The sequence below is a fragment of the Loxodonta africana genome, chromosome 25 (genome assembly GCF_030014295.1).
Source record: "Loxodonta africana isolate mLoxAfr1 chromosome 25, mLoxAfr1.hap2, whole genome shotgun sequence".
NCBI lineage: Eukaryota > Metazoa > Chordata > Mammalia > Proboscidea > Elephantidae > Loxodonta > Loxodonta africana.
The window spans coordinates 44879235-44901641 of record NC_087366.1 but is presented as its reverse complement, the minus strand read 5'-3'; the positions used below and the strand labels follow the sequence as shown (position 1 = coordinate 44901641).

At 38.9% G+C, this 22407-nt stretch overlaps 1 protein-coding gene across 7 annotated transcripts in view; it reads right to left on the bottom strand.

Moving 5' to 3' along the window:
- The window catches only part of SDCCAG8 (SHH signaling and ciliogenesis regulator SDCCAG8), a 242379-nt gene that overhangs the window by 211260 nt on the left and 8712 nt on the right, over positions 1–22407 (bottom strand). For 6 of the 7 annotated variants that reach the window (XM_010591051.3, XM_023549319.2, XM_023549320.2 and 3 more), the window contains exons 2-5: positions 11125–11277; positions 10327–10412; positions 6988–7101; positions 4293–4418 (exon numbers count right to left, since the gene is read on the bottom strand). In XM_010591051.3, coding sequence (XP_010589353.1) covers positions 4293–4418; positions 6988–7101; positions 10327–10412; positions 11125–11277 — 479 coding nt within the window. The remainder of the gene's footprint in view (positions 1–4292; positions 4419–6987; positions 7102–10326; positions 10413–11124; positions 11278–22407) is intronic. The other variant, XM_064276762.1, reaches the window with a different exon arrangement.

Genomic DNA, 22407 nt, shown 5'->3' with positions numbered 1-22407 from the left:
GAAATGAATTATAACATACTTCTAACGGTTTTATATTTTTAAACATAATCTGCTCACTTCTACAACTTCTAAGTCATAAACGAGGCAAAAAGCTAAAAGTCATGTAGAGACCTATCCAAGTCCAAGGCTAAACTGAGAGGCAACAAAGAGGCTTTTTTCTGTTCTCTGCTGGTGGGACACTTGTATTTCCTGGCAAATAAAGATGGTTTGATTCAATATCAACGAGTTATTCCTAATTTATGCAGAACGGACAGCCTTAGAAGCTAGGAGGATGGATTTGAGGAGTCAGGCATTCTTGGACTTGAATCCTTCCTTGCTTTGCCATTTTCTAGCTTTGTGACATTATGCCAGTTACTCAGGTTACTTAACTTCTGTGTACCTTAATTTACTCATCTGAAATAGAGATAACATTGGCCTTCTGTGGCTACTGTGAAGCCAAAAAGAGATAATGTAAATAAAGTGCCTGATACAGTGCCTGGCACATTATAACCACTAATAATTATCATCAGTAAATGTTAATTATTATTAGTAATATTAAATAATTTTAAATATTAACTGTTTAAATCATTTTGCAAAAGAAGGCATTATGAAACACTCAATTTATATTCAAATCAGCTAATTGCTTTGGCAAGATTTAATATCAATATTATAACTGACTCATTAACGAGGATCAAAAAAAGAAAAAGAACATCTCTTGATCTGTTTATATCTAAGATATTCTAAAAAGTTTTATTTAAGTTAAACTCCATGGTACAGCACCATGTATGCACTGCTGATATGCTTAAATTCACTTACACAAGTAAAAAATGACAATTCTGTAACAACAAAGTGACCCAGAAAACTAACATCAAAGCAGGTATCAAGTTCTATACAAGAATCCTGATCAAAAGGGGTTTAAAAAAAAAAAAAAGGAACAGAATTTAAAATTGTCAATAGAATCCAGACTTTCTGGAACCACTGAGGCTGGATGAATTCCCGAAACTATTACCCTGAGATAATCTTTATACCAAAACTATCTCGATGTCTTCTTTGAACCAAAAAATAAAAAAATAGCTTACCTTAATTAGTAAAGTACTTCTGCTTTGAGCATTGTGATCTTTCAAAGAATTATTTATGTGAGATCAAATTAACAATGGCCTCACAAGGTTGGACGGGAAGCTTGGGGGCGATGAGTTTAAGATAATGACAGTACAATAATTTGGAAAAGGACAGCGAGGATGGTAGCACAACCTGAAGAGTATGATCACGGTCCCAGAATTGTACATGTAGAATTCGTTGAAATAGCATATCCTTGGCTGTGTATACTTTCACCAAATTTTTTAAAATTTTTAATTAAAAAAATTTAAAACAGATACCAAGGTGACACAATATATCTACAACAATCATTTAACTATTTGCATTGCATTTTAGCTCGTGTGAACACTAAAAAAAAACTCTCTAAGACCTTGTCCCGTCTGTAATTATGACTGCAGTTTCCTTTGTTCATGTGAAGGAAAGGCCTATGTGCTTTTACCCTCATTTCCTTCCCCTTTTACATTACTCACTTCTCTTGCCCTCTGATTCACTTGTCTAATTTCCTTTCTCATCTCACTTCCCCTTCTTCCATTTCTTTGCCTTGTATAAATATTGAAGACTATGAATAACTGAGTCAATGCTTGCTAAGTGACTATATCACTGGAAGAAAAACAAAAGAATAAACTTTAAAATGAGCTACTTCTAAGTATTTTCTATATGGCTATATCATCTTCAGGAGCCCTGGTGGCGCAGTGCCCAAGAGCTCAAGCTGCTAACCAAAAGGTCAGTGGTTTGAATCCACCAGCCACTCCCCTGAAACCCTGTGGGGCAGTTCGACTCTGTCCTATAGGGTCACTATGAGTCCGAATCTACGCAATGGGTTTTGGTTTATGCCATCCTCAAATTGACACAAAAATAATAAGCAACTAAGATTGAATTTTTAACCATTAATATTAATAATTACGTAAACCTTCAGAAATAAACCTTTATGGTGAAAAGAAAAGAACTGATTACAAACTAAAATGTAACTGCGGAAAGCTAAACTGAAACACTAATCAGCCCACTTTATTATTCAGAGTTAAGAGGATCAGCTTCTTCTAAATGGCAAATTCTAAAACACACAGAACTCAAGGATTACAAATGAAATATTAGCTCCCAAAAAAAAAAAAAAAAAACCCAGTGCCATCGAGTCGATTCAGCTATCAGGTTAAAAAAACACTTCAAAAATAAAAATTATAGGAAGTCTAGGTAAAGCATTAAGGCATAATGACGACTAAGTCAAAACTACCGAAGTCCATTGCAAAGCTGCAACAGACAAGCATTAAAGCTTCCCCCATGGTAACTTGAATTAATTTGTCTCAAAAAACAAAACAAGCTGTGATTAACTGCCTCCTACAGCAAAAGAGCTGGAGCCCTGGTGGCGCAGAGGTTAAGAGCTTGCCTGCTAACCAAAAGGTCAGCAGTTCAAATTCGCCGACTGCTCCTTGGAAATCCATGGGGCAGTTCTACTCTGTCCTGTGAGTCAGAATCGACTGGATGGCAACAGGCTTGGTCTGGTTTTTATAGCAAAAGAGTGAAAAACTTTTAAGACAGAAGCATCTCTGATAAGACATAAAAAAGAACATAAACAGATAATAAGTTGGCGTGCTATTTAAATATCACCACAAGAATCTTGTGTCACAGAATTGGAGATCATCTAGTCTACTGTTCCTCAAAATCAAATGGGGAACTTGTTAAAAAGTTCATTTTTCTAGGACCCAACCCAAATCTGCTCAATCAGACTTTTAGGGGATAAAAGAAATCTACACTGTCCACAATTACCCCAAATAATTGTTATTCATACTAAAATCTAAGAACTCCTAATGTAGGTCAGTCTTCTCAAACTACTAATAAAGAAACTGAGGAGACAAGAGGTTAAGCCATGGAAAGCCCTCCACGATTACTTGCTAAAAATCAGCTTGTTAGGGACAATGCTAAGACTACTATTTTGATCCTCTGACCCTCAGGCCAATGTTCTTTCTGTGGCACCCTGCTGCTAATCAGACTTACAGGATTTCAGTGCTCAAGGGGAATTTAGAGAAATATAACAGAAATCTAAGCTAAGGTTTTGAGCAGCTTCTGGATTTAACACAAGGCCTCAAAGTCCTTCCTCTATAACACACTTCCTGCTTTCAAACCTGTTGTTTCCATATGGAAAAAACATAAATGGTATGTTCAGAGAGGAAACTGGAGTAGATATTAGCCACTAACAAATCATTTTATTTCAGGATTCATTCCACCACAGTGAATTTTAATTTTTGAGGCCTCAAGCAAATCCTGGCATAGTACTGCCAAACTTCTAGCGGTTGAGATGCTAGAAGAAAGGACAGGAGGGAATGTCTGGGGTGAGAAGAAGAAAGACAAATGTAATTGGAGCAAGGTACCCTCTTTTCTTAGGACTTCAAATCTCTCTCTCCCAGCAGCACTGTACACTCCTGTGTATGATTTTTTTTTTAGGTAAATTTTAGGTTTGAATTTTTTTCCCAATTAAGCAAATGGAAATAAAATTTATGGCTTTAAAAAATGCTCACACCATGGTCTCAGGGAACATCTAGCTCAACTGGCATAACATAGTTTATAAAGAAAATGGTCTACATTCTACTTTGGTGACTAGCACCTGGGGTCTTAAAAGCCTGTGAGCAGCCATCTAAGATATTCCACTGGTCTCACCCCTTCGGGAGCAAGAGAGAATGCAGAAAACTAAAGACACGAGGCAAATATTAGTCCAAGAATTAAGGGACCACATCTACCACGGCCTCCACCAGACCGAGCCCAGTACAACTAGATGGTGCCCAGCTACCACCACTGACTGCTCTGACAAGGATCACAATAGAGGGTCCTGGACAGAGCTGGGGAAAAAATTTAGAACAAAATTCTAACTAAAAAAGAAATACCAGACTTGCTGGCCTGACAGAGACTTGAGAAACCCTAAGAATATGGCCCCTTTTAGCTCACTTTTGATTGAACAGGTCCATAAAAAGAAACGAGACTAAAGGGGCACACCAGCCCAGGGGCAAGGCAGGAGGGGACAGGAAAACTGTTAATAGGGAGCTTAAGGTGAAGAAGGGAGAGTGTTGATATGTCATGGGGTTGTTAAACAATGTCATAAAACAATATGTATACCAACTGTTTAATGAGAAGCGAGTTTGTCCTGTAAACCTTCATCTAAAGCACAATTTAAAAATTTTAAATTAAAAAAAAAAAAAAGACGCCAGAAGAAAAAAAAAAAAAATCCTCACAGATGCATCCAGAAGTGTTTGTTCTCTCATCGTCTCTTCTCCTCTTTGAGATTTCAGCTCTTGCTGGAGCCTGTCATTTTCAAGCACAACTACTTGTATTCTATTTTTCATTCCAGAGAGTTCCTCCTATAAAAAACAGAAGTAAAGATCAAATATGTTCAATATTTTTAAACAGTGCTTTTACTTGTTGATTACTAAAGGGTTCAACATAATATTAAGCATGGGAGATTTATGCTCTGTATTTCCTGAAATGCAATCATTATATGTAGACCAAAAAGGTAATTCAAACATCAGCTACCAAACAAAAAGAAAGTGGGGGTGTGTAGGAGAGGGCCTGCTGATAGCCATATCTCTTAATGCATGGTTTCTGACAACTTTTTTTCTCCAAGGGATCAAGGATTATAAAAAAGGATTATAGGAAGACTTTAATTAAATATTTACCTAAAAGACTTTTAAGAACAAGTTAGATTGCTGAAAAAATATGATACAATATATTATCATTCATGATTAAATGCTAACAGCTTGTTGAAAGCCAACAGAGGACTACACAGTGGGACACTCTGAGACAGAAAGGCACGAAAAAATGAAAATGATTATCTATGAACTGGTAGCCAGGTGGAGGGAAATTGTGAATAAAACAGTTCTTCTGAGAGTTATGCGATAATGAGGGCTTCCTTGGCCCTTCAGGGTGTAGTACAAGGAATTACAGATAAGGAACAATTAGAACTGCTATTACATGGTATGCCACTCTGAAAAAATGTGCCAAACATATTGATATAGACAGATGGTAAAATACTTACTCTTCATTACAAGTGCAATCAAAAGCTATTATGTAATATATGCAAATTCCTTATTATTTTATTCAAAAAAGACCAAAGCTATTATTAAAAAGTATTTCTAGGCCTCTGAAACATTACTCCCTTATTAAAAGTCTCCAATTAAAACTGTCTGACTTTGAAGGCTTCCATAATCTTCCACTTTACCAATTCTGCTATATATTACTTATTTCTAAGAGATGTCCTCCATTGTAGGAAGATAGACAGGATACCTTATGGCCCCACAAACAAACCACATTCATCCTGAATGTATCCTTTCATTGTTAACCATTCTCTATACCTTTCTTCTCCCTTCTGCCAACCTAAATGATCCTTTTCCTTTAAAACTGTGTCAAGATCTTACATTCCCATAAAAACATAAAAGTTAACATTCTTAACTTTTAGTAACATTCTCCTCTTACTATAATTATAGTTGGCACCAGGGAGTGAAGGACTACATTATATTCTCTGTTGTACTGCTGGAGGCACTGGTAGTGTAGTGGTTAAGTGCTACAGCTGTTAACTAAGGGGTTGGCAGTTCAAATCTGCCAGGCGCTCCTTAGAAACTCTATGGGGCAGTTCTACTCTGTCCTACAGGGTCACCATGAGTTGGAATCGACTTGATGGCAGTGGGTTTTGGATTGTACTGCTGGCCATGGTATTCGTAGGTAATAGTGCTATCTTCCCAACAAAATGGTAAGTTTATTTTATTTGTTATTCTGATGGTAAATTTTACCCACAATACCTTAGGGGAAGGTTAATGGAATGATTCCCAGCATATTATTTCAGTTATACTGGTAATTCAAGAACACTGCGTATTAATGATTTTGTCCTCCAGGAAGAAACAGAAAATGACAAGCTAAGATCAGGAACGTCCTTGTAAAGTCAAAACAATGAGATGTCTAAAGACTCCTTATGCTACATACTGACCTTGCATCTTAATAGTAGCCAAAATGTGAAAAATGTAACACATGATGTAAAAACTGTCAGTAACTTCTATAAAAATATCACCCTGTCTGATGATGTACTGGTATTGAGAAAGTAAGAGAGAGAGAGAAAGAAAGAAAAAGAAAAAAAAAATAATGTGCTTTGGGAAGGCAGAAAGACTCCAGTGGCATTAATGACATACTAAGCTGCATATAGTCAAGAGGTGTAACCTTCCAGTGCTACAAATGCATCGGGCTTCTTCATCATTATTCTCAGTATTCTCTATGAGCCATTGTTACTATTCAAGGTCAAGGCAAGACACTTAATACTGACAACAGAACAAATTTAGTTTACCAGCTTAGAATCCCTGCTTGTTGCACTACAGTTTCAGTAGGTTGACAAGTGTGGGAGAATGATTGGTATTAGTTTTCCAAAGTATTGCTGTGCTAAAGTAAATGAGGTAGAAAGGAAAAATTTGGAAACCTGAGAGCATATTATCAAACAATTAGACATAGTTATGGGCTACTGGGAAAATAAGCACTCAGCAGTGGTATGGTCAAGAGCCAGCATCCCCAAGCTGCTGTAACACACTGGCCTTTTCAATCACGTGTTGCTGTTGTCAGTCGCTGCGGAGTCAGTTCTGACTTATGGTGAACCGTATGCAAGCAGAGTAGAACTGCTCCATAGGGTTTTCAGAGTGGTGACCTTTCAGAAGCGGACAGCCAGGACTTACTTTTGAGGCAACTCTGAGTGAGTCTGAACCACCAACCTTTCAGTCAGTAGTCCAGCTCATAACCATTTGTGCCAGCAGAGACTCCCTTCAATCATATAAGGATGGCAATTGTCAATGTATTGCATAAAAATGAAAATTAACGATAGCAAAATTTTATACAAGCAATAATTAATATATAACTTTAATTTAGGTAGATTTAAACTCTCAGTGGAAAACTTACCTTGCAGAACTTTACTTCTGCCTCTAAGTGATGAATGTATTGAGACTGATCATTAATGATAGGGACAAGATTGTGCAAAGTAGGCACATCGTTTTCCTCATCTGTTGATGAACTCTGAAGTAAAAAGGCCAAATTAAATATGTTAAATTTAGCAAAGAATCAGTATAACCTCTCCATACTCAATATAGCATTGCTGTGTGCCTTAGTTACCCAGTGCTGCTATAACAGAAATACAATACGCAGGTGGCTTTAACAAACAGAAATTTATTTTCTCACAGTTTAGGAAGCTAGAAATCTAAATTCAGGTTGCTGGCTCTAGAGGAAGGCCTTCTCCCTGTGTCAGCTCTGGAGGAAGGTCCTTGTCTCCTTTCAACATCTGTAGACCTGGTGTTCCTCGGAGATCTCCATGTGTCTTGTCATCAATCTTCCCCTGGGTCTAGAAGGTTCTCAGCACAGGGACCCCATGTCCAAAGGACATGCTCCATTCCAGGCTCTTCCTTCTTGGTAGTAGTAAGGTCCCTCTTCTCTCTGTTCACTTTGCTCTCCTTTTCTCTCTTGTAACATAAAAGGTATGACTCAAGAAAGGGTGTGACTTGAGTAAGGGTATGACTCTCGTAAGGCTGTACCTAAAGATACACCCCATACTGACCCTGCCTCATTAACATATAGAGGTTAGGATTTACAACACATTATAAAATGGAAGATAATTATATCAGATCACAAAATGGAGGACAACCAGAAAATAATGGGAATCACAGCCTAGTTGACACATATTTTTGGGGGACACAATTTAACCCATGACACTGTGATATATATACATCGAGGAGAAAGAGATCACCATGTAGTTAATGGTATTTATTTCTCTGTCATATACATTCCACAAATGGACAAGATTTAGGGATGCTAATAATATTTTTTAAAGAAAGTAAAAGTAGCTCTAAAAAGTACATGACAAACATAAAAATGCTGGAATAGTGTAACAGTCTTGGGATGAGCCAACTATTTGAGCCTTCTGAATATGTGTCATCCCATTCAGTAATGCTCAGATACAAGGGGGCAACGCTCTCCTAGTAACTGCCATGGAAGAGGATCACTCGCTAAAACTGCATAACAGCTCTCTAAAGAAGAGCTCTTTAGATAGGTGTTTGATGCCAAGTATATGCCCATGAGGTAAAATTGCTTCTTATAAAGGCCATGTTAGCAATAAGATGGTTTTTGAATTTTGATCCTGGTACTGAAGGCAATTTGAGAGATACTATGCTGTTCTGGAGCACAAAGCCTCTGAGATCAGAACTCTGAAGCAGATAAGCACCGTACAGAACTGTGAGATACACTTCTCTGAAGAGCTCAGTGAAGAGATTTCAGAAAAAGTGTTAATGCTACCTGCTTCTGTAGCCTTCCTGGAACTGACCTTTACTGTACATCTGACATTGTCCTAAGAAGAATTTGAAACGGCTTATAAAATCGTATGCCATGTCATCAGGCTAAAAAAAAGAAAAAGAAAGAAAGATAAGGAAACCAGGAAAAGGGAGAATAAGGATCGACTGGTATTTTTTTTTTTTTTTTGGTTAGATGATCCCTGAGGAAAGCCTGTTTCTCAGTCCTGCCGATTCCAAATAATGGTGAAGTATCAGCTCTGAGGGCAGAATAATTAAGGACAGCTTTGCTTTTTGACATATTTAAGAGATTTAAAAATCCAAGTAACTTTAATTAAATGCATTACCTGTGGTAAGTAGAAAGCAATAATGTCTACATATTTTATATTAATAGTTGGATCCACAAGATAGGCAAATCTGAATTATTATTATGTGTACATAGAGAAAAATTAATGGGGGGGGGGACTCAAGCTAACATTCTGTGGAAAATGTGCCAAGAAATCACTTATATATACCCGAAAAGGCTATATACATTTTGGGATATACATTTTGAATATCCACAGTTAAAAAAATAAGTTGTTCTGTTGTTGTTGTCAGGTGCGGTTGAGTTTGTTCGGACTCACAGCAACCCTATGTACAAGAGAACGAAACACCGCCCAGTCCTGCGCCATCCTCATAATTGTTGTTATGCTTGAGCCCATTGTTGTGGCCACTGTGTCAATCCATCACGTTGGCCCAGTGTGAGGATTTTACTTTTCTTTTTCTTGAGGTGTAATCCATACTGAAGGCCATGATCTTTGATCTTCATCAGTAACTGCCTCAAGTCATCTCCACTTTTGGCAAGCAAGGTTGTGTCATCTGCATATAGCAGGCTGTTAATAAGTCTTTGTCCAGTCCTGATGCCATGTTCTTCTTCATATAGTCCAGCTTCTCAGATTATTTGCTCAGCATATATTGAATAAATATGGTGAAAAGATATAACCTTGACACACGCTTTTTCTGATTTTAAATCAGAGCATGAAGGTCTTTGCTCTAAAGTAGGAATTAAGCATAAAAGGCTGGAATGAAGAGTTAATATGGGGGTTTTGACATTTCAGTTTTGAGTAAAGTAACATGTTTCCATAGTTTCCAACATGTAGAGTTTGTGGCCAGTTATAGTCACATATTGAAACTGCAAAGTGCTTACTGTTGCTATGATACTTTATATCTGTGTCACATTTCAGAGGTTTCTAAAGAATTTTGAATATCTTATCTTATTATTACAAAAGCTCTGGAGATAGATCTTTTCTAGACAGTACATGGTAGACCCGAGATAAATCTAAGGCTCAGGTTTTTATTTTAGCCATCTAAGCAGAATCTAGAGATCTTTTTTCCACACCTATTTTTGCCTTTAGCATATCACATTGCTTCTGTCAGGAATCATACATTCTATCAAAGCAGTAAAAGAACTATTTCAGAACAAATAGAGTGTAACTTCTCATCTCTCACAATTTTATAATCATATATTTTAAAATGCAGTATAATACCACACACTTCAGTTTTGACACTCAAAAGAGTATCACAAAGGAGGCAGAATTATAATCAAGTAACTTCAATAATGCTATCGGCTTGACCTCTAAAAAAGGAATGATTAAACATTATCTTTTCTATGTATTGTTCCCTTTATATATTTGCTAACAGTCACAAAGTAAATTCTCCAAACTGTTCTCTTGCTCCATTTTTCAAGTAAACAATAAGTAAAATTACTAGGATTCCTTTTGCCACGGAAGTCTCTCTTCTTCATCCAAAGTAATCAGAGGGAAGAGAATTTCTTTTTACTGTTTTTTTTTTCTTTTAATGTTTTGCTTTATTAGCATGCCCGCTTAGAATTTACTTACAACATGTACTGTTAAAATGACACTGTAAAGTTAAAACACAGCTAGAAAAACAATGCTTTTGTCCAGTTGCAGAAATTGATACTCACCAAAGGTGACATTTTTCGTCTTCTTGATGGAGATATCTCACTTTCCTTGGCTGCTTGTCGGTGCAACAAAGCTTTGAGCTGATTAACTACAGAGCAAAAGCAATTGGTTTATTAACCTTACTTGAGATCCATGGTTTATCACCACCCATCCATCCTTCTACCCATCCAACAGATATTGTTTAAATGTATTTTATGCATCAATAACTCCGTTATTCACTGCGGATACAAAGATAAATATAAGAAAAATCTCTGCTACTTAAAAGCTAAGAATCTGGAGAGCAAGAAAGATACTCTTACAGATACAAAACAGTATAACACATTTATATGCAGACCTAGAGCTATACATAGTGCTACGAGAAGAGGAAAAGCAGCCAATTGTGCCTGTTTTCACCATGAAAGATGGACAAGAATTACCAAGCAAAAAGGATGAGAAACATTCCAGTTACAAGGCACAGAACATGCAAAGGCAAAGAAGTATGGCCAGGAAATTGGTATGACTAGAACATGGTTACATGGGATCAATGGTTACAATAGAGAAGTGAGGCTGGAGACGTAAGCCACAGCCACCTTAGGAAAACATTGCTATGTCATTCTAGGGATTTTGGACCTTAGCCTACAGGAATTGGAACTGCCTAAGGAAAAAAATAAATAAATAAGCAAAGGAATATATTATCTGATTTGTGTTTCGAAAATAAAATCCTAGCAGTAACGTGGACGATTGACTGGAGACGTTACTCTACGGAGGTTAAAGAATTCACTCTGTATTGTTCCAGCTAGAACTGACATTCACAAACTCACCAGCATGGCTGTGTTGCAGTTCATGCCAGGCAGCCCCAGTGTCATCATTTCCTGCACTGGTACTATATGAAGGATCTAGTGTATCTTCTCCAACTGTGCCATCACCTTCTCTCAGGGCGCATTTCAGCTGGTGAATGCTTCTACTGGCACGTTCTACAACAAACATGATGAAAGTCAAGGCCAATGAAATATGGGTGTACCACATGGACACTTGTTCAAGATAGCAGTTTGTATATGAGAAAGCAACCTTCTGAAAAAATGCAGAATTCTGTGATTAGCTTGTGGAGGAACATGCCAGGGTAAGTACGAGGAGATAAAGTTCATGGTTTAGAGGTTAGACTTGATGATCTCTAAGGTCCCTGTCACCTCAATGGCTCATATTCACTATATATAACATCATCAGCAAGGAGAGTCACTCCCCCTCCAACAAGACGTGGCCAGAGGAAGAGCTGCTTCCCTCCCAGGCGAAAGAATCCCCTACCACACCTGGAGACACAGGAGTCAAGTGATAACAGGGACCCTGTCACACCAAATCTTGGCCCCAGGAAGCCCCTGTCCCCACTGGCCTGAGATACTCCTCTCCCACCAAGGGACACTCAACTACGTGACCTAGTTTTTTGTTTTTTTTTTCTCAAAGGACAGTCATTATTGAAGGAGCAGATAAGAAAAGAGTGGAGATGGGGAACATCTAGCTCAGTTGGCATAACATAGTTTGTAAAGAAAATGTTCTATATCCTACTTTGCTGAGTAGCATCTGCAGTCTTAAAAGCTTGTGAGTGGCCATCTAAGATCCTCCACTGGTCTCACCCCATCTGGTGCAAGGGAGAATGGAGAAAACCAAAGACACAAGGGAAAGATTAGTCCAAAGGATTAATGGACCACAACTACCACAGCCTCCACTAAATTGAGTCCAGGACAACTAGATGGTGCCCGGCTACCACTACTGACTGCTCTGACAGGGATCACAGTAGAGGGTCCCAGACAGAGCTGGAGAAAAATATAGAACAAAATTCTAAATTTCAAAAACAGATCAGACTTACTGGTCTGACTGTGACTGGAGAAACCCTGAGAGTATGGCCCCCAGATACCCTTTTAACTCAGTGTTGAAGTCACTCCTGAGGTTCATCCTTCAGCCAAAGATTAAACAGATTCAAAAAATGAAACTAAATGGGCAAACCAACCCAGCAGCAAGGATGAGAAGGCAGGAGGGGACAGGAAAGCTGGCAATGGGGAACCCGAGGTCGAGAAGGGGAGAGGGTTGACACGTCATGGGGTTGGCAACCAATGTCACAAAACAATATTTGTATTAATTGTTTAGTGAGAAACTAATTTGCGCTGTAAACCTTCATCTAAAGCACAATAAAAAAAAAAAAGAAAAAGAAGAATAAATTGTATTGGCCTTTGAGGTATCCCATCTGCTGTAGAAACGCATCCTCTATAGCTATCTTTCAGCAGTCAGAGAAGAAAGGGTGGAATCCCCCAGTGCTGCAAGAAGGTTTCACCCAAGGCTCTCCCCTTCCTTCAGGGGAGGTGAATCACTTTTGAAAGGAAAGGTGGTAGCTACAAACTGGAATAGATATTTTACTTTGTAACTGGTTTGGGCACTGGTCTCAATAAACATTATGTTATGTTGAGGTCTCTGGGTTTTTCTTCCCCTTTCTCTGCAGAGACTGGTCTTTTGTTGTTCAGATCATTCTTGTTACCCACCAACATGATGGTATCATCAACTCTTTCGGCTTGTACATCCTCTATCCATTTATCTGTCTTCCTGAAAGAACTACTGTTCATGATGTCATAGACAACCACTGTAATAGCTGAATCACAAATGTATCTAGGAAATAGGCTTCAAAAATGCTCCTGGTCAGCTGTGTTCCATAGCTGTAGCTGAACTGTTCAATCCTCCAAGTACATTATCTTAGACAGGAAGTCAGTTCCAACGGTTGTCTGGCAGGCGCAGTCAAGGCTGTCATACATGAAGTGAGTGATGATGGATATCTTCCTTACTGCAGAGATCTGACTGGCTTCTAGCTCTTGGCCCCCCGCTCCCTGAACTCATACCGCACTTGTGACTCCAACTGCTGCTTATGACTGTACCTCTCTGGCCCAGCTTTGATCAAGATTTGAATAGCTGAGTGCTTATAGTGGCAGCCCCTCTAGTATAGTCCTTCCTATATATGGCACTTCATATACAAATTCTTTGTTAGTGTAATTGACTGCCCCTAGAATTGAGCTTCAACTCACTACTCATTGCTGTTGAGTCAGTTGTGACTCATAGTGCCCCACAGGGTTTCCAAGGGGCAGATGGTGGATTCAAACTGTCAACATTTTGATTAGCAATCAAGCTCTTAACCACTGTATCACCAGGGCTTCTTTAACTCATTAGCACATACATAACATTTAATGTCTAAAATAAAGTATTTTAAGGTATATTATTGTGGGGTAAGGGACCTAATTTTACCCTAAGTAAGGTATCCTCCATCCTTGGCTCTGGAGAAATAACCATAGGAGTAACTGGGATACCATAGTCTGGGACTTCTAGGTGACACTTGAGAATTTGTGCTGGCAAGTGAGGCTGACCAGGTCAGAAAAGACTCACCTGGAAGGCAAATATCACCTAGCTTCAGGAGGCATGATTTACTCTATCATGCAGGACTCGCAAAGAAAAGCCCTGAACACAGAGGTCTAAAGAGCTTCCTGGTTGGTGAGAACATCTGCTCTTGGGAGAGTAGTGCAACCCTTGGAACATGGAAGCCTCACATTGGGAACCCTCTCAGACCTCACCCTATGCATCCCTTCATTTATATCCTTTTTGGCTAGTCTAAATCTCTGGTTTTAAGTATGGTATACTTTCCGTGAATTCTGTGAGTTGTTCCAGTGAATTATCAAGCCCAAAGTGGTAGTAGGAGCCAGCAGGTCAGAAAGTAAGGGTGTTGTGTGAACTCCAGAGCTTGAAGGCATAGTGGGAAATCACCCCCGAATTTGTGGCCAGCAGATCAGAAGGCTGGGGTGTTGTATGGACTCCTCAAACTTGTGGCTGGTGACTGCCTATCTGATAGACTTAAGGATGATGTCCTTTTTTTTTTTTTTTTTTTAATATTTTATTGTGTTTCTGGTAAAAATTTACAAAGCAAATTGGGTTCCTATTTGACAATTTTTACACAAATTGTTAAGTGACATTAGTTACACTTTTCACAATGTGTCAATATCCTCTTTAATTGCGTTCTGGTTTTTCTGTTTATACTACTCTAGTTTCCCTGCGCCCTTATCTTCTCATCTTTGCTCTAGAGTAACTGCTGACCTTTTGACCTCATGTTACTGCTGTTGTTGTTAGATGCCATCGAGTTGGTTCCGAGTCATAGCAACCCTATGCAGAACAGAACGAGACACTGTCCGGTCCTGTGCCATCTTTACAATTGTTGTTATGCTTGAGCTCATTGTTGTAGCCACTGTGTCAATCCACCTTGTTGAGGGTCTTCCTCTTTTCCGCTGACCCTGTACTTTACCTAACATGATGTCCTTCTCCAGGGACTGATCCCTCCTGATAACATGTCCACTGTATGTAAGATGCAGTCTCGCCATCCTTGCTTCTAAGGAGCATTCTGGTTGCACTTCTGCCAAGACAGATTGTTCGTTCTTTTGGCAGTCCATGGTATATTCAATATTCTTCGCCAACACCGCAATTCAAAGATGTCAATTCTTCTTTGGTCTTCCTCATTCATTGTCCAGCTTTCACATGCATATGATGAGATTGAAAATACCATGGCTTGGGTCAGGCACACCTTTGTCTTCAAGGTGACATCTTTGCTTTTCAACACTTTAAAGAGGTCTTTTGAAACAGATTTAACCAATGCAATGCGTCTTTTGATTTCGTGACTGCTGCTTCCATGGCTGTAGATTGTGGATCCAAGTAAAACAAAATCCTTGACAACTTCAATCTTCTCTCCATTTATCATGATGTTGCTTATTGGTCCAGTTGTGAGGATTTTTCTTTTCTTTATGTTGAGGTGCAATCCATACTGAAGGCTGTGGTCTTTTATCTTCATTAGTAAGTGCTTCAAGTCCTTTTCACTTTTAGCAAGCAAGGTTGTGTTATCTACATAACCCAGCTTGTTAATGAGTCTTCTTCCAATCCTGATGCCCTGTTCTTCTTCATATTTTCCAGCTTTTCGGATTATCCTTCTTCCTAATCTGTCTTAGTCTGGAAGCTCAGCTGACACCTGTCCTCCATGGGTGACCCTGCTGGTTTCCGAATACCAGTGGCATGGCTTCCGGCATCACAGCAACAAGCAAGCCCCCACAGTATGACAAATTGACAGATATGTGGGGGCCTTGTTTGACCTCATAGAGATAGTTTAATGGAGCACCGTACTCATGGAATGAAACCTGGTGGGACAGTGGTTAGGAGCTTGGCTGCTCACCAAAAGGTTGACAGTTTAAATCCACCAGCTGTTCCTTCGAAATCCTATGGGGCAGTTCTGCTGTGTCCTATAGGGCCACTATAAGTCAAAATCGACTTGATAGCAATTAATTTTTGATTTGTACTCATGGATAACATCCTTTATTTTCTGTGCCAAGGGATAGTGACCTTTGAACTTGTAAGTGCTGACCTAGGTCCAGGTGGCCAGGGTCAGAGAGAGAGAATATTGCAGCGGTGGCTGGAGACAAGGAAATGGGAATGTGAGGATTGAATCCATCTCCACTTTGTGGGGTTTGGATTCATGCTGATCCTTACCACACAATTACTATGGCAGTTCATCTCTAAAAATGGCCTCCAAGGAACCCAGCCTCCTAAGTATCATGCCCTTATATAGTCCCCTCCCACTCTGAAACTGAAGAGAATGCAGTGGAAGTTAAACCATGCCAGATCCAGTCCTCACCTTTAAAATGACTGGTAGCTCCCGCTTCCTCTCTCTTGTAATGCCTGCTTTTGGGAGCCCTAAGCCACTAATAAGAAGTCTGACTACTGGACAGACCATGTGAACAGGCCACATGGAGAGGAGAAGCCCTGAAATTACACAGAGAAGGAGACAGGCTCAGCACTCCCAATAGCCCATCTAGCTTCCAGATGACTCCAGTACCAGAGGCCATCTAACTGCAATACTGTGAAAGGGGTCCCAAGGAAGACCACAAGAACTGCCTAGCTGAGTCTAGTCAATCCACAGATCTGAGGAAGACAATAAAATGGTTGTAGTTGCTGTTTTCTACCCCTAAGTTTTGGAGTCGGGTTTGTTACACAGTAATAGATAACAGAAATAATTATTCAATAAAATACTCACCTACAAACATTTTTAACAAAGGGCCTGCAGCAAAGTATTACTTACATTAGTAACAGAACTATACTAAACACATTGGTGATAACATTACTAAAAATTTTACCCCCCTTATGGATATTTTTGGAGCCCTGGTGGTACAGAGGTTAAGAGCTATGGCTGCTAACCAAAGGTTGGCAGTTTGAATCCACCAGCCACTCCTTGGAAACCCTGTGGGGCAGGTCTACTCTGTCCTGCAGGGCCGCTGTGAGTCAGAATCAACTTGATGGCAATGGGTTTTTGGTTGGTTATGGATATTTTTGCATTACAACAACTGGAGAACCAGGTAATCAATTGATAGTTTCATTAATTAAGGTCCAGTTATTTTTTCAGGTTTAAATTTCTTGTTCCTGTTAATCTCTTATGATTAATTTCATTGGGTTCTATCTAGTAAATAATAACTAAAAGAATATGCTTTGCACAGTACAGCAGAGGCCCAGATTTTAGTCCCCACTTTCAAATTTTGACATCTGTACTTGAAAGTTATTTTTAATTTACTGATTCACAAATCATTTACATACATATCACAAAGACATTTGTATTTGAAAAAGATGAAACTCATGTAAGTACATCCCCAGCTATTTGCAAAACTATTTCATGTGGATTCCATCTAAACTAATTTTTTAAGATCTTCAGAGGAGGAACTTTCCCTAAGAGACACATGTAACAATAATGGCCAAGAAGCTCTTGCTCTCTTCTGACCTAGACCCTTCTTTAACAATTTAGGACTATTTCTTTTTGTGCCCTTTAGAGGAGAAAAAAGAGGAGAAGCACCTATTTATTCCTTGCCACCTATATGGGAAGCCTAAGAAAGTCACAAATACACATATATTTTGGTACCAATCACATATAACTCAGTACCTTCGAGATAGGAACCTATTCATAAACATATATTCTACTGGACTATGAAAAACAGGCCCCATTTTCTCCAGGCTCATTAATTTTAAATTTTCAGATGAGAAGCCCTGAAACTACATAAAGAATGAGACAGGCTCAGCACCCCCAACAGCACATCTAGCTATTCGGAACAGAAAAAAATAACCACATTACTGAAGTTAAAAATACACCCTATGTTACAAAATATCTAACATAGTTTCTTCACTTATAACACTTCATTTTCTACCTTGAGTACCGTTATGGTTAAGGTTGTGTGTCAACTTGGCTGGGCCATGATTCTCAGTGGTTTGGCAGTCATATGATGTGATCACTTCCATGATGAGATTCGATATAATGTGATCACCTCCATGATGGGATCTGCTGTGAGTAGCCCATCAGTTGACTGGGAGTTTCCTTGGGCGCTTGGGCATGTGACCTGCATCAAATATAAGTGGACGTTCTGGCAAGGCTTGTGGGCTTTTGCTTGCTCTGGATCCTGTTACTGGTTCCTGTTCATCTGACCTCCAGTTCTCGGGACTTGAGCTAGCAGCTTACTTGCGGTCTTGCCTGCTGATCTTGGGATTCATCGATCTTCACAGCTTGTAAGCAAGAGCCCTACCCTCTGACCTGCTGACCTTGGGTTTGCCAGCCCCTGTGGCTATGTGAAGCAGGAGAGGCCTCTATCCTGAATCACGGACTTGGGATATTCCAGCCTCTACAACTGCATGAGCCATTTCCTTCAGTAAATCTCTCTCTATATATTTATATGCTTTACTGGTTTTGCTTCTCTAAAGAAGCCAGCCTAAGACAAGCATGAAACTAAAGAAAACAGGTCTTCCAAGCCAGGGTTCATATTACTCAGCTACACAAGAGATCCAGTGAATTTATCACTATATTTTCTCCTACACCAACCTTATTTACAGACAGATCTTTCTCTGTCTCGAATTAAGTATTTTTATTAACTAATTCTGTCCTCTGCTTACTCATCGTGAGTTTAAGAAAAGTCCAGATAAGATGCGTTCCTGGTTTTATTAAAATAAAAAGGAGCAACGGTTTTCTAATAACGTAGTATTTTCTAAAAAAAAGAGACTTATTAATCAGAAAGGAAAATCAGGGTGTTACATGATAAAGCAATTCAGCTCTTGGAGCTTTAGATTTATGTACTTAAATGTACAAAGCAAGCACTTATCTTTATTGCATCCATTAGGAAGGAAACTGATGGGTTGACTAACATTAAAAGCGTGCTCTGTGGAGCTATCAAATGATTTCACATCTAAGACAAAAGGATAATTATTTATTTATACCTAATCTGATGAAAAGCTATATGAGGAAAAAGAATAAATCTGAAAAAAAATTGCATAGTTGAAAATCCCTATAGAGTTCTTTCATTAGATTACAATGATGGCAGGATTTTATGAACTCTTTTAATCCCTTTTCTAATATTCTTGTTTAATCTTTTAGAATTTATAGCATTCATACACATGTTAAACTGTACAATGAAAACAGTATTAAGTAAAATACTGAGTGAGATATTAAACAACTTTCTGGAAAGGAACAAAGGAAATAATCAAAGAACTGATCCACAAAAGGCAGAGGAGGAACGTGCAAGAACTGTGCCCTTAAACTAAAACTAAAGAGGTGAGTGGTATTTTAAGTTATTTCAGTTCTACATCTCAAAACATGGTAAGTGCTTTCAAATATATATAGAGCAACATAATTATACACTTTAACATACAAACGGTTAATCCTGAAAGATAATAACTCTTAGATCATTCAACACAGATGAGACACCATTGTTCTTCAACTGGAGCCACTGTAACCGGAGCCCCCCGATCTTCACTAAGAGCATTACTGCCCGGATATATTACCTGCTGCTTACACGTAAGGCAACCAGATTAGACAGGAGGTTCCGGTTATCATTTCGTATGCCACTGCTAGTGAGACACAGCTTTCTCTATCTACAACCAAGAGGTGTAGAAAGAATACTCATTTGTCTTTTCTACTGAGAGGGCAGTAAGGTATTTCACACGCATTTTGATTTTTTATCCCCAGCACCGCTTAGCCCAGTGCCCCCCACCGCATGCTGAATAGAAAAAAGGTAATTATAAATACAAATACAAACAGGGCCTGTGAGCCCCATAGACTCACTGGAACATTATGTAATAAATAACGTTACTGCCATTCTGCAATCCAAACATTTATCAGTACAATGAGTACTGGTTATTGGGCTGATGACTGCCAACTAATTTAAGTCTCTATTATTTGTTTTCCTAATCTAGTTTTGTACATTCTAACTCCTAGCTCACTGATGGGCTTCTCTTCACCAAGATGTTTTCAAGCAAAATGCAAACATATCTCAGTCTAGGAAGGATCACCACTTATACATCGTGTGTGAATTATTAATTTCTGCAGCCCCCATCTGTACTGGGAAACGTGAAAGCAAATTGCCTTAGTGACAGGGAGAGGAAACCACACCCTGTGAAGCGCCCAGCTGTCTCTGGGAAAGCACGCAATGAAGCATACCTCCTTAGGCGGGGATAGGAGAGGCACTGCAGTTCCCCACACAAGCTTAGACTAGGGCCGAAAGGCAGAAAAATGAAACCGAGCAAGATAAGAGATATATGTGTCTGTCCACACTTGACTGGGCCTCAGCCTAGTTCAGAAGATTGCTGTCACTGTTCACTAGGGGGCTGACAGGTAGCACACCAAGATAAAACAGCATAATCCAAGGTCAGACAAAGCCAGCTTTGTAAACAGCAGTTATAACAGGCGAAAAAGATTAAAAGTACTATGCAGAAACAGGAAAACCTCAAAGAAAATACAATCATAAGACTCTAATACCCAATGCCGTAGCTAAAAAAAAAAAATGTGCTAAAGTGCTTGGCGCCAAGAGTGAAAGATAATCTGAACAAGAATATAAAGATCTTAAGAAAGCACTCTGTAGATCATTAATGATGTATGGCTTTTGGCAAATCAAGAAGATTGGCTGTATGTATTCTGAGGGATACACCTGGTATCTCTTTGGCATCAACTGACAGGGCTTACGCACCTGTCACTTTTCATAAAGAAGTAATCCTAGCCAGGATGGCAGAAGAACATAGGTGAAATCACCAGCCATTATAATCTGTGTCCTTATTGTAATTACTCTTAAGTATTATTCTTGCAGAGCAAGGACTATGAGCAGAGTCTTACTACTTCTAGACCAGAGTTTCTTAATTTCAGCATTACTGACATATTGGATCAGATAATTATTTGTGGTAGGGGCTGTCCTGTGCATGTTTAGCAGCATTCTGGTCTCTACCCCAAAATCATCCCTGGTTGAGAACCACGGGTCTAGATCAACACAACGGTTACCAAATTAGCCTAGAGGAAAGATTTCCCATCAAATCCATGAGATTACTACACTGTAAATGCAGCCAACTCTTGATGAAAGCTAGGCAGGACAGAGAGCTACTCTGTCACAGCAGTGGTGGTGGTAGGGCATAACCTGCCACCCTCACTGCCATGACAGGCATTATTAAAAAAAAAAACAAAAAACACTCATTGCTGTCGAGTCGATTCTGACTCATAGTGATCCTATAGGGCAGAGTAGAACTGCCCCATAGGATTTCCAAAGAGTGGCTGGTGGATGCAAATTGCCAACCTTCTGGTCAGTAGCCACGCTCTTAACCACTGCACCACCAGGGCTCCGAAGGGTGTTGTAGCCATTGTAATCTGGAGCTCAGTATTAATACGTAGCTTTATTTTGTTTCAAGGCTTAACACATGAAGCAATATTCACCATCATTTTTCAAAGCTACCACAGTTATTCATTCTTTACAATATGTCAGTGGGCTTTGAAAGGAGCCCTAGTGGCACAGTGGTTAAGCACTTGGCTGCTAACCGAAAAGGTCCGCAATGTGAACCCACCACCTGCTCTGCAGGAGAAAAATGTGGCAGTCTTCTTCCTTAAAGATTACAGCCTTGGAAACTCTATGAAACAGTTCTACCATGTCCTACGGAGTAGCTATGCGTTGAAATTGACTTGACAGCAATGGGTTTGGTTTTTGTTTTGTGGCGTGGGCTTCAATGAAGCTCCTCCATAATTAAGGTCACTTTGGCAAGTACACAAGTACATTTCATGCCACCTTCTCTACCTTTGGATCCTGAGAAGAGTGTCAATAACTAAAACGGTGAAACCTTAGCACAGACCACTGAAGTGACCAGAGCAGAAGTCTTTAAACATCCAAAGAGAGAACATAATTAATTCAGAAGCTTGAGATCAATTGTCTATTCCTTTCATAGCCAAGAAAAAGTAAAAATGTCTTTACAATTTCATAACACTGAATCACATAGTTGTTGGCTATTTGGTCTCAATTAGACTGACAGTAAAACAAATACTACAAATACTAGCTGTGGAGAATATATAAATATATATATACATTTAATATTTATATAGTACATATGTTTTATATATATATTTATATATACACACACACATATATTTATATATAAAACAAAAACCAAACCCATTGCTGTCAAGTCAAAATCGACTAATAGTGACCCTACAGGACACAGTAGAACTGTCTCACAGGGTTTCCAAGGGGTAGCTGGTGGATTTGAACTGTGACCTTTTGGTTAGCAGCTGAGCTCTTAACCACTGTACCACCAGGACTCTATATTTATATATACCTATACTTATATATTCTTTATATATAATAAAAAACACAAAAAATATTCAGAAAACATTCGAGAAAAGCAAAGGAAAAATTAGAATCAGAAATTTAAGTTTTCTGAGTAAAACTGACAAAAAGAACTTTTACTTAAGTTATACACATGTTTTCTCAAGTGAGCCAAAGGTCCAAATGATATCACTGCTGGCTAACTTACCAAAATTATTGGCTGATAAGACTACAGATGTGGGCCCTTCCCTAGCAGGAGAAAAACATGTTGTGGGATTTGAAGAAAAGTGCTAATCATATACAAGTAAAACACAGAATATCATTATCATAGTTTTTCTTGAATTACATCAACTTACAAACAAAAGGACCATCTCTAAAATTATACATTCCCTTCCTATATTCATCTTCTCACTTTCTCTATACCTAGTTTAATTCCTT